General features: G+C 35.2%; 1 protein-coding gene across 1 annotated transcript in view; it reads left to right on the top strand.

Annotated features, from left to right (window-relative positions):
- The window catches only part of LOC150083272 (sodium channel protein para-like), a 1,345,866-nt gene that overhangs the window by 209,016 nt on the left and 1,121,176 nt on the right, over positions 1–15,674 (top strand). The window contains exon 4 of the mRNA XM_090377950.1: positions 4,723–4,851. Within this exon, the coding sequence (XP_090234076.1) occupies positions 4,723–4,851 (129 nt within the window). The remainder of the gene's footprint in view (positions 1–4,722; positions 4,852–15,674) is intronic.

Below are 15,674 nucleotides of genomic sequence, written 5' to 3'. Positions count from 1 at the left end.
AAATTGGAAATCATTCTTGGAACCAAAAATACCACTTTTGCTAGACCTCTACAGCAGTATGGAAGCATAAAAAGCTTTTTATAATACTTTATAATTATTGTAGGCTGTATTCTATTTATTTTACATTGTACATGTGCATATTATGTGATTATAATTTTTCATAAAATAATTTAAATTGTCTTTTAAAATAAAAAAACTTAATTTGTCAGCTAAGGTAAAGAAAGCCAACACGATAACTTATGCAGAAAATTAGTTTCCCGACACCGGACTTTAGCGCTGCTCGCTTGGTAAACAGGATGGTAGGTGTTATTGATCTGTACCCGAAATCGAGAAGGATATATTGATTGACATGTAGGCGTGGCAAATGATGAAATGATTGGTGGTGGGCGTGACAGATGACAAGCTACTGTGTAGTCATTGGTTGGCATAATGTGTATTTATGAGTAAGTTTGTTATTTGTTATTTGGTTTTTAGGAGCATTAGCAACTAAGGCCATATTGCTCCTGGATATGCGGTGGTCATTCCTTGACCTTTCCGCATACTCCGTATTTGGTGGTGACGGGCTCGAATCCCAGTCTAATCAAGAAGCATGTGCTACGCACTGCTGCTCCTTCCCACCTGGCTACGGAGGCGCCCATTTATGAGTAAAGAACAGTGCATAATAGTTTTGTGATGAATGGTAAACAGGTAATAGTAGTGATGAATCTTTAAAGATGGAAGAAATTTGTAAGGAAAATAAAACGGTTGATTTTTTTTTGATGAAAACTAAATTAATAAAAGTTTTGTTCTGTTCATTTTTATGTTCTTCGTTATGTTTTTTTCTCATTATTAAAAACAGATTTTTGGAGTTCATGAGTGTTTTTACTATATTGTTGTTGATTTAGGTTTGGTTATGAAAAAAGGAAAAGGTTTCTTTATTTTTCGTTATATTTCATAACCTAACCTTAAACGTTGGGTTAGGAAATAATAGGGAAAGAAAGAAAGATTCTTTATATATACATATATATAGTGAATAGTTATTGAGGTGTTGATTGATGTTATGATCCGTGTGTATCCACACGAGTGTCTTTAAAAATAAAAGTACGGTAATAAAAAATTTAATATTTTGTTAATAAACAGTTTATGCGCTAGTCCACTCATGATTCTAATAAAAAAGGTTAGGTTACCCCCTGCATTTTGGGAGGGGTTCAAGTTCCTGTGGGATTCAAGTGGAGGTAACCTGACCTTTTTTCACCTTTAGGGCATATCACTGAACAAGAAAACAAAGAGTCATAAAAAAATTTATTTTTTTAAGAATGTATTTCTAAATATGACTGTGATTCTAAAGAAAAAAGGTTAAGTTACCCTCTCCACTTCGGGAGGGGTTCCAGCTCCCATGGGATTAAAGTGGAGGTAACCTGACCTTTTTTCACCATTATGGAAAGCGTTCATTAGGGCATGTGCAATTAGGGCAAGTTACCATTAGTGCTACTAAAGTGATACTAAACCGATGTTATTGTGTGTTGTGTTCACGCACCAATCAGTACATAATTTGCCACGCCTACTTGTCAATCAATATATTGTTCTCGACTTCTGCTCCAGACCGACAACACCTACCGTCTGTTTACCAAGCGAGCAGCACTAGAGTGCCGTATCGGGAAACTAATTTTCCACATAAGTTATCTGATATTTCTCGTCGTTGTCGTGTTGGCCTTCTTTACCTTCCCCAATTTGTCTTTTCCTATACCCTTCAGCTTTTGTGCCCAAGGCATGTGCCTCACTGCCTTGCCCTTCTCTGTATATGTCGTGTAATCAAATAAATAAAAGAAAAATCAGTTTATATCAGCAAAACCAATAATTTGTGAGATTTTTCAAACACTCAGTTTAGTCCAAGTGACACATTTCTAATTTGTAAAAAGAGTGGAGTTACAATCAGTAGCTGAAAACTTTTACTCTACATAATCAGTGCTGTATTTGTACATATTTTTTTAAATTTCAATTTTCAAAGTGACTTCAAAGAATAAATGATTTAGCATTGCAAAAGTATTATAATGTTTTCTGCATTTTGGTCAAAGTAAGACACCAGCACCTACAGTATATAATTTATTACATTTTGATACATTCCACAATCATTCATTATTGTACCATGATGTGAGTTACGATTAAAAAAAAATTAGCTTAAAATTTTTTTTTATTATTTGAACATTAATTCCTCACCAACTTTTTCCTTCTTTGAACTCTCTTTTGCTGGAGGGGGGTCAGAATTTTAAAGTTTTCTTATGGGTGAGATCCATATATGCAGCATTCAAAGTGGGTCTCACTGAAATAAGAAACTTCAAATTCTGCACCCCCACAAGTTTCTTGAATTCCCCCCATGCCCTTCAACATCCATACCAATGCCGACTGGGCTAGCCGGGTAGGTAAAGTGCCTGCCTAGCAACCCAAAGGTCGCGGGTTCGATTCCCGCCTCGGGCTGGATATCACGATGGTGCCGAACCAACCGGTTGGTTGAGTTTGGAAACTAGACACCTTAGAGGAGATTTGATTGAGGTGTTTAAGGCTCTGAGAGGCATCAGTAAAATGAATGAGGACGAAATTTTCAAGATTATAAATGATGCTAGAACTAGGGGACATAAATTCAAGTTACGGGGGGAAATGTTTAGATTGGACTGCAGGAAGTTCTATTTTAGCCAGCGAGTTATAAATTACTGGAATAAGTTGCCTTCATGGGTGGTAGAGGCCGACAGTTTGGGGAAATTCAAAGGTCATCTGGATAGTACTTTCGGGTAAGGGAAGCGCATAGGATGATAGGTTTAATTTCCTTTTTATTTATTTTTTATTTTATTATTATTTTTTTTTATTTATTAATTATTATTATTTAGTTATTTATTTATTTATTTATTTTTTGTTTTTATCATTGTTTTGTTCGGATTTTTTTTTTTTTTTTTTTTTTTTTTGGCTGGTGCAGCATAAGCCATAGGCTTTCTTGCACCATGCGGCCGTTACTAATACTAATATCCCAGCCACGATACACGAAGGAAGCAAGAAAAATCTGGTTCCTTCATGTATTGATCACATTATACGAAATAAATAAATAAATCCATACCAATTAACCATTGGGCCTTTCCTCATGGTGGAAAAACCTCACCACAATTTTGTTAATTGTTGAAGAAATCAGTCTGACTGTAGAATTGATTGTTGAAGCATATGATGACTTTATCTACATGATAAACTTTATCGAATAATGCTGCCTGCCTTGAAGGCTGGTCATCAAATAAGAATTGAAGGCATAGGCTCTGGGTCAGAATATCATACAATTATTTCCAAACCATATTTAATATTTTAAGCATGAAAAGATTATGTACAACATTATGAACATTCTTTGTTCCCAACTTTTTAACAACCGATAACATAGGAAATACAAAATGTTACTTTCAAAAGAACTGGTTAAAAATTTGTGATCAAGATAATACCATGTTTCAGGAAGAAACACATTAATTACAGAAGTTGAAACATGGTATTATCTTTATGACCTACAAACAAAACATCAGTCCTCAAAATGGCAGTTTGCCATGCCTCCCAGAAAAAAAAAAAAAAAAAATCTTCAAATTGACAGGTAAAAGTTGTGCCAGAATTATTTTTGACCAAAAAAATCATAATTCATTAATAATTTATTCCAGGAGGTCACTCTGTTAATAGTGATGTATATTTAAAAATCATTAAGTCCTTCAGAGATGAAATCAAAAGGAAGAGATGTAATTACTGCATGACAATGCACCTTCTCATCATGTGATAACAACTTCTAAATACTTTTCCATGACCTTGTGCCATGTGATTTATTTTTTTTTTTTTTTTTGCAAAATAAAGAATTCATTGAAGGGACCACAATTTTTCAGTAATGCAGAAATTATCGAAACTACACACCACCAATTAGAAACATTTTATGAAAAAATAATAAAGGAATCTGAAAGAAGATTTCAAATTAGTTTTTTTTTTTTTTTTTTTTTTTTTTTTTTTTTTTGTAATTACAGAACCAATGATAAAAATATGTAAATAATTAAGGGCGTTATTGTCATCATTTTCAATATGTATTTTTTTTAATAAATGCATTCCATTTATTTAAACAAATTTAGTCCTGAAACTTTTTTATATAGCTGCCAACTCTCAGGGGTTATGATGGAGAATTCATCTTTTTAACCTAATTTGATTCCTTCTTTCTGTCATCTTTGCAACATAGTTCATAAAATAGTTTCTCCATCTGTTTCCAGTAACACAGATTTTTCTCTATCTTTTTCTTTCTACAAAATAAAGTATAGCTACATTAAAATCAGAAATTAAAAGTTCTGTGAATTTCTCCTTTTGATTAACTAATTCTAATTTCATTTTGAAAATGAAATTAACTAATTTCATTTTGAAAATGAAAATGCAGTAGCTAGGCTTGTAGTGTAATCATAACTTGCATATAATGTGCACCACATTGAAATTATGTAAATATTATATATGATTTTTGCAATAAAATCACTTGACAGCACTTATTCTACATTCCTTGCCCATTTTAAAAGGCATATAACATGAATTAATTGAATCTTAATTTATTTATATTTTATTTGAATTGAGATAGCCATATATATAATAATTTTCAATGAATCCTAATCTAATACAATTTTCAATATTACACTGAAAACTTTATTCTAAAATGAACGTAGTAGAGTTTAATTATGACTAATTTTTACTTTTTTGTAGAAAAATATTTACTGCAATATATACTGCTGAGTCCTGTATAAAAGTTGTAGCTAGAGGATTTATACTTGAAGAATTCACATATCTTCGTGATCCATGGAATTGGTTAGATTTTATAGTTATTGCCTTAGCGTAAGTATTGTTGATAATAACTGCTGTTGAATTAAGTTTTTAAAATATTTGAAGAATGGAAAAAGAGCATTATAAAAGGGAATCAAAGTTCCTTCTTATATAAGAACTTCCCTGAACATGTAGTAGTGAGAAGGTTGAATTGCCATTTGTTATTAATGACATTTCAGTGAATCAGTGCTAGTGGTAGGAATACATGTAAGGCAGAGAGGAAGCAGATATCAAAGTTTCATTGTGAAATTTATCACTACCATATCACGAAATACTGTAGTGGCAATATTACTAAAGCAAAAATATAAAGAAAATAATATTATAATGATGTGGTCTATGCAACAATTTACATCCTATATTAAACATGACTGTCTCACATACTCTATTCTTTGAATTAATTAACTAAGAAAACTAATGTCCCCTTGATTGTGTAAAGGGGTTACAGCAGATCTAAAGGTTACAATCCCTTTTTTTATTTTTTATTTCCTTATCTTATATACACCTACGCATTAACCTTTTTGTCATATTCAAAGATACACATGGAAAGGATTTTCTCTGTGTCTTTGGAAAGTTTCATTAAAACAACACTGAAACATAAGGAAAGAAAGGAAAACTGGGTAAAGTGGTTGGATTGTATAATCTGCTATACAGGACACCCCCTCCCCTGTATAACACGGTACTTCTACAACACAGTTTTGCTCTAACATGATTGATAAATTGCAGAAATCCTCACACAACACAGTACTCATATAACACAGAGAATTTTGGCAAACCTTGCATAACATGGTATTTTTCAGCCTTTGTGTGGAGAAAACTCTATTATTATTATGTTGGATGCAATTTTTCAACATTTCCATTCTTTTTTTGTGACTCCCCACTGTTGACTTGCTAGTCATTATGCAAAAAAAATTATTGGGAAATCCCTGTGTTAAGTTCTGTGCTATTGATCTTGTGCTTGTTTGAGACTACAAAAAAATAAAATAAATAAATAAAAAAAATTGTGACTTCGAAGCATTACTAAACTTTGTTCTTAAGAATATTATTGGAATAATTTCTTTATGAATTAAATTCCAGGTCCTAAATTATGCCTAACCAACTTAGGCATAATTTGGGTATCTGCCAATTTATTAAAAGAATGGTTTCTAAATTGTTTTGTGCCAGCTGTGGAAAAATAGTTAAAGCGGAAAAATCTAGTAATAGTTTTATTACTATTGGATAACACTCCAGGCCATCCAAAAGATTTAAGTCATCAAAAATGTTGAAGTACTGTTCTTACCACCTAATACAACTTGTTTAATTCAGCCATTAGATCAAGGCATTATATCTAACGTTAAAACTCATTACATCAGAAAATTTACAATGGATTTTGGAAAAAATTGATTCCGAATCTATTGAAGTGATGGAGATGTGGAAACATTTCTCAATTGTGGACTGTATTGGAATTATAACTTTATCGCTCAAAGAAATAAAACCGTCAACATTAAAACCATGTTGGGAAAATGTATGGCCAGAGTCGGTTCATTGAGGAAATATGATCGAACCAGCAGAAAATGGAATCAGTGCGATAGCAGATATTGCTAAGTCGGTAGGAGGGGGAAGGTTTGATGATATGACTAGTGAAGACATTCAAGAATTACTGGTAGAAAAGGAGGCTGGCAAAGCGGATTTGGTGTAAATGGCATTGGAGGTAAACCAAATCAATTCGGAGGATGATAGCGCAGATTAAAATTCTGAAGTTTCAAATTTAACACTAAAAAGCCCAGAAAAGCAAAAACTTAGCCGAGCAATTAGAATCTTATTTTTTGAATGCAGATGCTTCAACTGAAAAGAGCACAAAATTCAAAAGGGAGCTTCAAACGTGCTTAGCTCCATACCACAAAAATTTCAAAGATCCATCAAGCAAAAGCAAATAAACCCAGATTATGGATTTTTTTTTTTAAAGAGAGCAGAAGATGCACGAAATCTAGATGCTGCAGAAGAAAGTTCAGAAGGTGAAGATATTCTGCAACAGAGAAAACGTTTTCATTTGATTGTGCTTAGCAGTAATGAAAGAAGAAAATTAAATGAATATACATTATCTAACATATGTATTACAGTTTGCAAAACCTTTGTTCAGTTATTATTATTTTTAATAAAAATTAAGTTTCCGATCGTTTTAAAAAAAATGTATTTTTGTTAGCTTTTGGAACGTAACTCCCCTTTTTGTACCGGTTTTTAGTCCCATATAACATGGTTTCGCACTACAAAAAATTTTATGGGAAGCTAACTATTGTGTTATAAGTGTTACCTGTAGTTTTTAAAATTAAATTAGTGTACTAATTTAATTTTACTGTTATTATTTAATAGTATTAGTAAGACCAAGGAAGCAGACTTTTTAGCATAAGTAAAAAAAAAAGTGAATATTCATATCATTCCCATCCAATTCTGCCTTGAGCTTTTCCACATTCACTGCCAATGTCATGTTGGAAGGAAACTTATTCCAGTTACAAGGGAGAACAGCCCCCCCTCATTCACTTTACTCAACCCCTTTGTTACCTTATATACTTCAGTCAGATCTCCTAATAAATGTCTAGTAGTTAAACTTTGTAATCCTCATATATGCTATTCTTTATAGGTGCATCTGTTTGTGCTCATCACTAATTAGGTCAACCTTCTTTTATCTTTCTCTAAAAGTCCTATGTTTTTTTAGGTGTAATCTTCAGACTTGAATACAATATTCAAAATTAGTCTAACCATCATCTTATATTGAGATAATGAAATCCTTCTTACTAGCAAAGATCCTATATACCATGTACGTGACCACTGTGTTACTTCCAAACCACCTGGTTACATCGCATTGAAAATTCCTTGTCTGACTCAGTTATAATCACTAAGTCTTTTTTGTCCTGAGCACTGTTAGTACACCTACTACTCTGTCCCTAGCTTATGTGGGACTCCAGAATTTCTGCTCCCTAAATGCACAACCTTACGTTTAGAAGCACCAAACTGTAGTTGCCATTTTTCAGTTCGTATATAGAACTGATCCACATATTTTTTAAACAACATGATCTGGCTTGAATTGTTAACCCACTATTCGTACCTTAAAATAATCAGCAAACTTTGACAGCTTCCTTCAGATACTCTTATGGATGTCATTTATGAAAATTAGAAATAGGAGGAGATGCAACACCTATGCCTGAGCTATCCTACTTCTACTGGTTCATCTTGAAAACTGATCATTTACGACAACCCTCTGTCACCAATGTTTTAGTCAGCCTGCGATCCACCTTAAGACCTAACCAGCAATTCCAGTTTGTTTCAGTTTATATAGCAGCTTTTCATGATGGATAATATAAAAAGTTTTTCCTTGTCTGACTCAGTTATAATAACTGTCTTTTTTGTCCTGAGCACTGTTAGTACACTTGCTACTCTGTCCCTAGCTTATGTGGGACTCCAGGATTTCTGCTCCCTAAATGCACAACCTTATGTTTAGCAGCACTAAACTGTAGTTGCCATTTTTCAAGGTATATAAACTCTAGGTATATAATAGTAGTAGAAGTAGTAGTGGCATGTGATGCAAGAAAGCATGTGTATGAGCTTATGCAGCATCAGCCAAAAAAAAAAAAAAAAAATCATACCATTCCCTCCAAATGCCTGTCCAGTTCCTCCTTAAATTTATTCAACCTATCAACTTCCACAACGACAGATGGAAGTTTGTTCCAGCAGTTAACCACCTGCTGGCTAAAGGCAAATTTATGCACATCTATTCTACATCTGTCTTTTCTTAATTTGAAGTTATGCCCCCTTAGGTTCGTAATCTGAACAAGTGGAAGAATCCCATCAGAATTCAGCGTGCTCAACCCATTCAAGGCCTTAATGTCAAACTTATTTATTGGGTTCATCATGGAAATGATTGTATTCATTGTCTTAATCATTAATTGAAAATTCCTCTGACCTAATGGTTGAGCTGGAGTTTGAACAGAACTTTTTTTTTTTGGTCCAACATAGCATAGGAGTGCAGAAGCATAATATTTGAGTGGACTGTGATTCAAGCTCTCATAACTGCTAAACATAGCTAACAATTTTGTTCATTGCTAAAATGGTTAATTGTAAATTCCAGTCACCTAGTAGTCATGCTGGCATATATACAGAACTTCTTTTTTTTTTTTTTAATTTACTAGATTAGGCAGCCTGATTAGGCAGCTCTGTTAAGGATGCTATTCTTGCCATGATTGTCCTAAATCATGCTTTAAACTGCTGACTCCATGGTCTTCCCATTAGCACAGATGGATCTTTCCAAAGTCTGATAGTGCTCAGTTATCATTCCTAATTGTCTGGTACACTAATATGTAGACAGCAGCCTCCAATGTAGTTTGCCCCTCCTTTAATCTTAGCATTTTCTAACAAATGCTTCTATATCATTATATGATTTATTTTGCAGGAGTCTGACTAATTAACATTTCCCAAAGATTTCAGCTTGCTCTCAACTGTAGTTGTTGAGAGATAACTGTTTAATTCATCTGCCATTTCTGCTAAGCTTTCTTTGGCCCTTCCACTTCAACCTGTTAAGAGACCCATTTGATTTACTTTAAATTTTGTATCCATATAAGAGAAGAATTCCTCTCTCTGTTTTTAGCCCTCTTTGCTAGTGCTTTCTTATTAGCATTAGCAGAGGCATATGATGCAAAAAAGCAAGGTTATAAAGCATCAGCCAAAAAAAAAAAAAAAAAAAAAAACACCTTCCCATTCACTCCAAAAGTTTGTCTAGTTCTGCCTTGAATTTATTTAAGCTGTTAACTTCCACACCAACAGATGAAAGCTTGTTCCAACAATCAACCACCAGCTGGCTACAAGAAAATTTCCCACATCTATTCCACAACTGTCTTTCCTTAATATGAATTTATGCCCCTTCAGGTGTGCAATCTGAGCAAGAGGAAGAATCCCATCAGCATTCAGCTCGCTCAAACCATTCAAGGCCTCGTACACCTCAATCATATCACCTTGCCGGTGCCTGGTCTCCAGACACCGCAATCTAAGCCTTTCTTGGTAAGAGAAATCCTTTGTTTCACTCACTAATCTCATTGTCCTCCTCTGCACTCATTCAAGCAGCTCTACATCCTTCCTAAAATGAGGCTTCCAGACCTGTATGCAGTACTCAAGGTGTGGCCTGACCATTGCTGTATACAAGGGGATAATGACCTTCTTATTCCTGCTAACAAAATTCCTGCATATCATTGACAAGAGCCCATGAGCTACTCTTGCAGCCCGTCTGTACTGCACAGAAAACTTCATATCTGACTGCACAATTACCCTCAGGCCTTTTTCATTCTTCACTTCTCTGAGTGTACTACTACACAATTGGTATGTTACTCTAGGGTTACTGCTACCTGTATGCAGTACTTAATTGAATTTGTCAATGTTAAACTTCAGTTACCACTTCTGATCCCATCTGTTCAACTTTTCTAGATCCTCTTGCAGTAGCATACTGTCTTTACTGTCATTAACAACCCTGCCAACCTTTGTATAATCTGCATACTTGGACATTAAGTCTGAATTACCATCATCAATATCATTGATAAATATACAAAACAACAATGGGCCCAAGACCGAACCCTAGGGGACTCCACTAATAACATTACTCCAAGAAGAACACTGTCCATTGATTAACCACTCTGTCTTCTCCCACTCAACATCCCTTTATCCATAGAAGCAACTTGCCCTTAATGCCATACTGCTCCAATTTGATACAGTAGTCTTCCATGTGCAACAGTATCAAAAGCTTTTCTGAGATCCAAGTATATGATATCAAAATTATTTTTTGCATCCAGTTCATTTGTGACCACATCATAATATCCAATAAAATTGGTCAGAGAAGACTTCCACTTAACAAATCCATGCTGTGTGAATTATAACTGCAGTCTTGTATAGATGATCCTGCAGTGCTTTTTTTAATCAGTGACTCCATTATTTTCCCCAGAACAGAAGTTAAACTAACAGGTCTGTATTTACCCGTTTCACCCTTTGATCCCCCTTTGTGAATTGGGGATATGTTTGGACTTTTACTTCCTTTTCTGCCTGCTTTAATATAACTGGATAGATCCAGTTATATTACATCCACCCAAGGTGCCTTTCTTCTGTTTAACTTTAAACATTTCTCCTCCACTTTGCTCTCAGTTATTACAAAATTGTTTAGCTCCCTGTTACAGTTTGATAACTTTCTGGCATTTTCCTCCCTTAATAACTTCTCATGTGTGAATATAGATTCATATGAAGGCCCTTAAGAGAATAGATAAGTGTCTTGGTGAAACAGGATCTTTCAACAAGTAAGTTCTGACAGCAGTAGACCAATCAACACCAAAATTTTTAGATCGGTTGAGTGGGTCTTCATTTGCAGAGAAAAATCAGCATCTATAACTTACTAATTCCCAAGTTTTCACTTCCCGAAAGACATTCAAATCATATCATGATATTATTGGATGGTTCAATGCCAATCAAACATTCAGATGTATGTTTCTCATTGGTTACTCTTAATCAGGACAATCAGCTACTGTCAATCAAATTGTATGTCACATAGATGTTTAAATCAAAAGTTTTATTTTATTTTTAATTTTTTACATTTTAAAATGTGATGCCATCACATAATAGCAATTTTAAAAAATCTCATGTTTAGTGGTCTACAGTAACTGGGCCCACAATTCTTCAAGCACTCGGCCCAAGATCTTAATATTACATTTTCCAGTAATTAAATTCATTTTTAATAATTGTCAAAAAATTCTACAAATTTAAAATAATAAAATATTTTTTTATCTTATTGACTTATTATACATTAAAATTGACTTACTGCTTTTTTATCCTTCACATCTGTATGTGAATACAGAGTATATATGTGAACAGAGGCTCACATCTAGATGATCTGCTGAGTATGGGCTTAGCACACGAAGGGTCCTGAGCTCTGTTTTGGTGATTCTTTCTACTACCGACTCTCTCACTCAGAGTAACTCAGAATTTTTTTTTTTTTTTTGGCTGGTGCAAGTTATAATCAGCTTTTGCCCAACTTACTCCATCAGTGGCTTTGGTACATATTTTTTATGCTAACTCCAAACACAAAAGATATTAGAACCTTATAGTACTTGGCAAGACACATGATAGTTCTGCCATTAGATTTGAATTTCTGTACATTTTAATTTTTGGGAAATATGTAAATTGGATGATTATTCCAGAAAAAAGAGAAAAAATTAATTAGGAGTTCAAGAGGGAATGTTGGCTGGCTGAGGCATGTATTCAGACTGGTTGGAAGCAAGTAGTAGTGGTAGTATAGGCATGTGATGCAAAAAAGTAAGCGTATGTAGCATCGGCCAAAAAAAACTATTTCACACATCCTTTTCCTCTAAAAGTTTGTCCAGTTCCTCCTTGAATTTATTTAAGCTATCAACTTCCACAACATCAGATGGAAGTTTGTTCCAGCAATGAACTACCCAGCTGGCTAAAGGCAAATTTCCACACATCTATTCTACAACTGACTTTCCTCAATTTGAATTTATGCCCCCTTAGGTTTGTAATCTGAGCAAGAGAAAGAATCCCATCAGAATTGAGCCTGCTCAACCCATTCAAGGCCTTTACACCTCAGTCAAATCACCTTGTAGGTGCCTAGTGTCTAGATGATGCAGTTTGCAGAAAAGACTTTCTTGGTAAGAGGACCCCTTTGTTTCCCCTCACCAATCTTATAGCCATTCTATGTACTTACTGAAACAACTCCACATCCTTCCTAAAATCAGGCCTCCACACCTGTACACAGTATTCAAGGTGTGGCCTAACCATTGCCTTATACAAAAGGATAATCACCTCCTTTTCCCTACTAGCAGAATTCCTGTATATAATTGACAACACCCCATAGCCTGCTCTGGATGCCTGTCTGCACTACTCAGAAAACTTCATATCTGATTGCACAATTATTCCCAGGTCTTTTTCATTTTCTACCAGCCTAAGTTTAGTACCACATAGTTGGTAAATTTTCTGGGGTTACTTCTACCTATATGTAGTACTTTGCATTTGTCAATGTTAAATTTCAGTTGACAGTTCTCAGCCCATCTGCTCAGCTTTTCTAGATCCAGTTGCAGTAGCACACTGCCATTACTGTCATTAATAACACTGTCAACCTTAGTATTATCTGAAAACTTGGATATTAAGCTGATATACCTTCATCAATATCATCGATAAATATACAAAACAACAATGGGCCCAACACCGAACACTAGGGGACTCCACTAATAACATTAGTCCACAAAGAGCAGCATCCATTGATTACCAGTCTCTGTCTCCTCCCACTCAACCACCCTTTTATCCATTGTAGCAACTTACCCTTAATACCATTCTGCTCCAATTTGTATAGTAGTCTTCCATGTGCAGCAGTGTCAGAAGCTTTCCTGAAATCCAAGTATATGATATCAAAATTATTTTTTGCATCCAGTTACTTTGCAACCAAATCACATTATCCAATCAAGTTGGTCAGACAAGACTTTCCCTTTACAAATCCATTCTGTGTCTGAACTATTACTGCAGTCTTGTCTAGGTGATCCTGCAATGCTTCTTTAACCAGTGACTCCATTATTTTTCCTGGAACAGAAGTTAAACTAACAGGTCTGTAATTACTCGTGTCACCCTTGGCGCCTCCATAGCCAGGTGGACAGGAGCAGCAGTGTGTAGCACACGCTTCTTGATTAGACCAGGGAGCCCATGATCACTAAATACGGAGGATGTGGAAAGGGCAGGGAATGACCGCCGCCTCCGTGGGAAGGAGCAGCAGTGCGCAGCACACACTTCTTGATTAGACTGGGGTTCGAGCCCATGACCACCAAATACAGATAATGCAGAAAGGTCAGGGAATGACCACCGCATATCCCCGGAGCAATATGGCCTTAGTTGCTAATACTCCTAAAAAACCAAATAACAAACAAACAGGGAATGACCACTGCATATCCCCAGAGCAATATGGCCTTAGTTGCTAATGCTCCTAAAAAATCAAATAACAAACAAACAACAGTGTCACCCTTTGATCTGCCTTTGTGAATTGAAGATACATTTGCATATGTCCAGTCTGTGGGGACTTCTCCTGAGTCCAAGGATGCTCTCATAATTATTGCCAAGGGTTTGCTTACTTCCTTTGCTGCCTCCTTTAATATAACTGGATAGATCTCATCCACCCCAGGTCCATTTCTAATGTTTAACTTTAACAATTTCTCCTTCACTTTGCTCTCAGTTATTACAAAATCATTAAGCTCCTGTCCTCCACTTCCCAACAGAATTCCTCATGTGTGAATGAGATGTAAAATACTCATTCAGTTTGTTAGCCATCTGAGCAGGATCATCAACAGTTGAACCATCGATATCAAATGGACCAATATGATTCATCCCCTAGATTTGATATAAATTCTAGATTTTATATAAATAATGAAATCCTTGCTGTTTTTCTTAGGATTCTTTGCCAAAGATTTTTCAAGATCTGCCTTTGCTTGCCTGCCTAGCCTCCTTTGTGACTTGATTACATACTAACTTATATGTGCCATAGGCTTCTGTGTCACCTGATAATTTATATGCAACCCATGCATTTTTCTTCTCTGCCACAATTCTCACGAGTTCATCTGACATCCATTTAAGCCTAAACCATGAACAGTATTTCTTAATTGGTACGAAAAGCCTAGTAGCTTCCATGATTAATTCCTTGAATGCTTCCCATTTAGAATTTGCTGTTGGTAACATCATCAGACAGTCCCACTGTGACGTGAATGGTGGAATTACAAATGCCAATTCAGAAGAACAGTGCCTATGGAAATATCTATATAAAAGTATGCCAAAGTGAAAATCAGTGAGACCGAGGGTAGAGTGGATTTGTTAGAGACAAGTCGATAAACCTAACGGCTCTCTTTTGAATAGTTTAGGAGCTGAAGAATCATTTTTATGTCACCACCATAGATATGGAAATGATATTTCATGGTAGAACAGATTTGTAATTTCTACAGTTGTTAACTGTTTACAAGAAAAGTAACACTGAGAGCAAAAGAGAAAACAGTGTTTTCAATGCAGAAGAATATTTCTGATATGCTGATGCCAGAAGAGACTGGAAGTCACAGTAATCCCCAATAAGCTATGTTAATCTGGCAAAAAATCTGAGTGTCATTAAAGATGAGCATATGAACAGTAAATTCTTTTTTTTATTGTCCTGTTTTCTGTCCTTTCTGTACACATTGTACTCCCCATATTCAAATTCTGCATCTCTTATGGCTGAGTGACACCAAGTCTGATATCCCCACAATGTCTGCATTTGATGACTTAACCAGTACTTCAAATTCATTAATTTATTTACTATACTCCTAATAAGAACACCTATTCTTGCACTTAGTTACCCTAATATAGCCCATAGTTTGTTTCATGATGATCCACAGCAGGAATGGAAATCTCTGACACCTATTATGATGTGGTCACAAAGGAACTGGATGCAAAAAATAATTTTGATATCATATACTTGGATTTCAGGAAAGCTTTTGACACTGTTGCGCATGGAAGACTGCTGTACAAATTGGAGCAGAATGGTATTAAGGGTAACTTGCTACAATGGATAAAAGGATGGTTAAGTGGGAGAAGACAGAGGGTGGTAATCAATGGGTGCTGCTCTTCGTGGACTAATGTTATTAGTGGAGTCCCACAGGGTTCGGTGTTGGGTCCACTGTTGTTTTGTGTATTTATCAATGATATTGATGAAGGTATATCAGGCTTAATGTCGAAGTTTGCAGATGACACAAAGGTTGGCAGGGTTGTTAATGACAGTAATGGCAGTGTGCTACTGCAACAGGATCTAGATA

Source organism: Mastigoproctus giganteus, chromosome 7 (assembly GCF_048544385.1).
Source record: "Mastigoproctus giganteus isolate SK-2022 chromosome 7, ASM4854438v1, whole genome shotgun sequence".
In the NCBI taxonomy this organism is placed as follows: Eukaryota; Metazoa; Arthropoda; class Arachnida; order Uropygi; family Thelyphonidae; genus Mastigoproctus; species Mastigoproctus giganteus.
The sequence above is the reverse complement of the archived record's forward strand: the minus strand, read 5'-3'. Positions and strand labels throughout refer to the sequence as shown.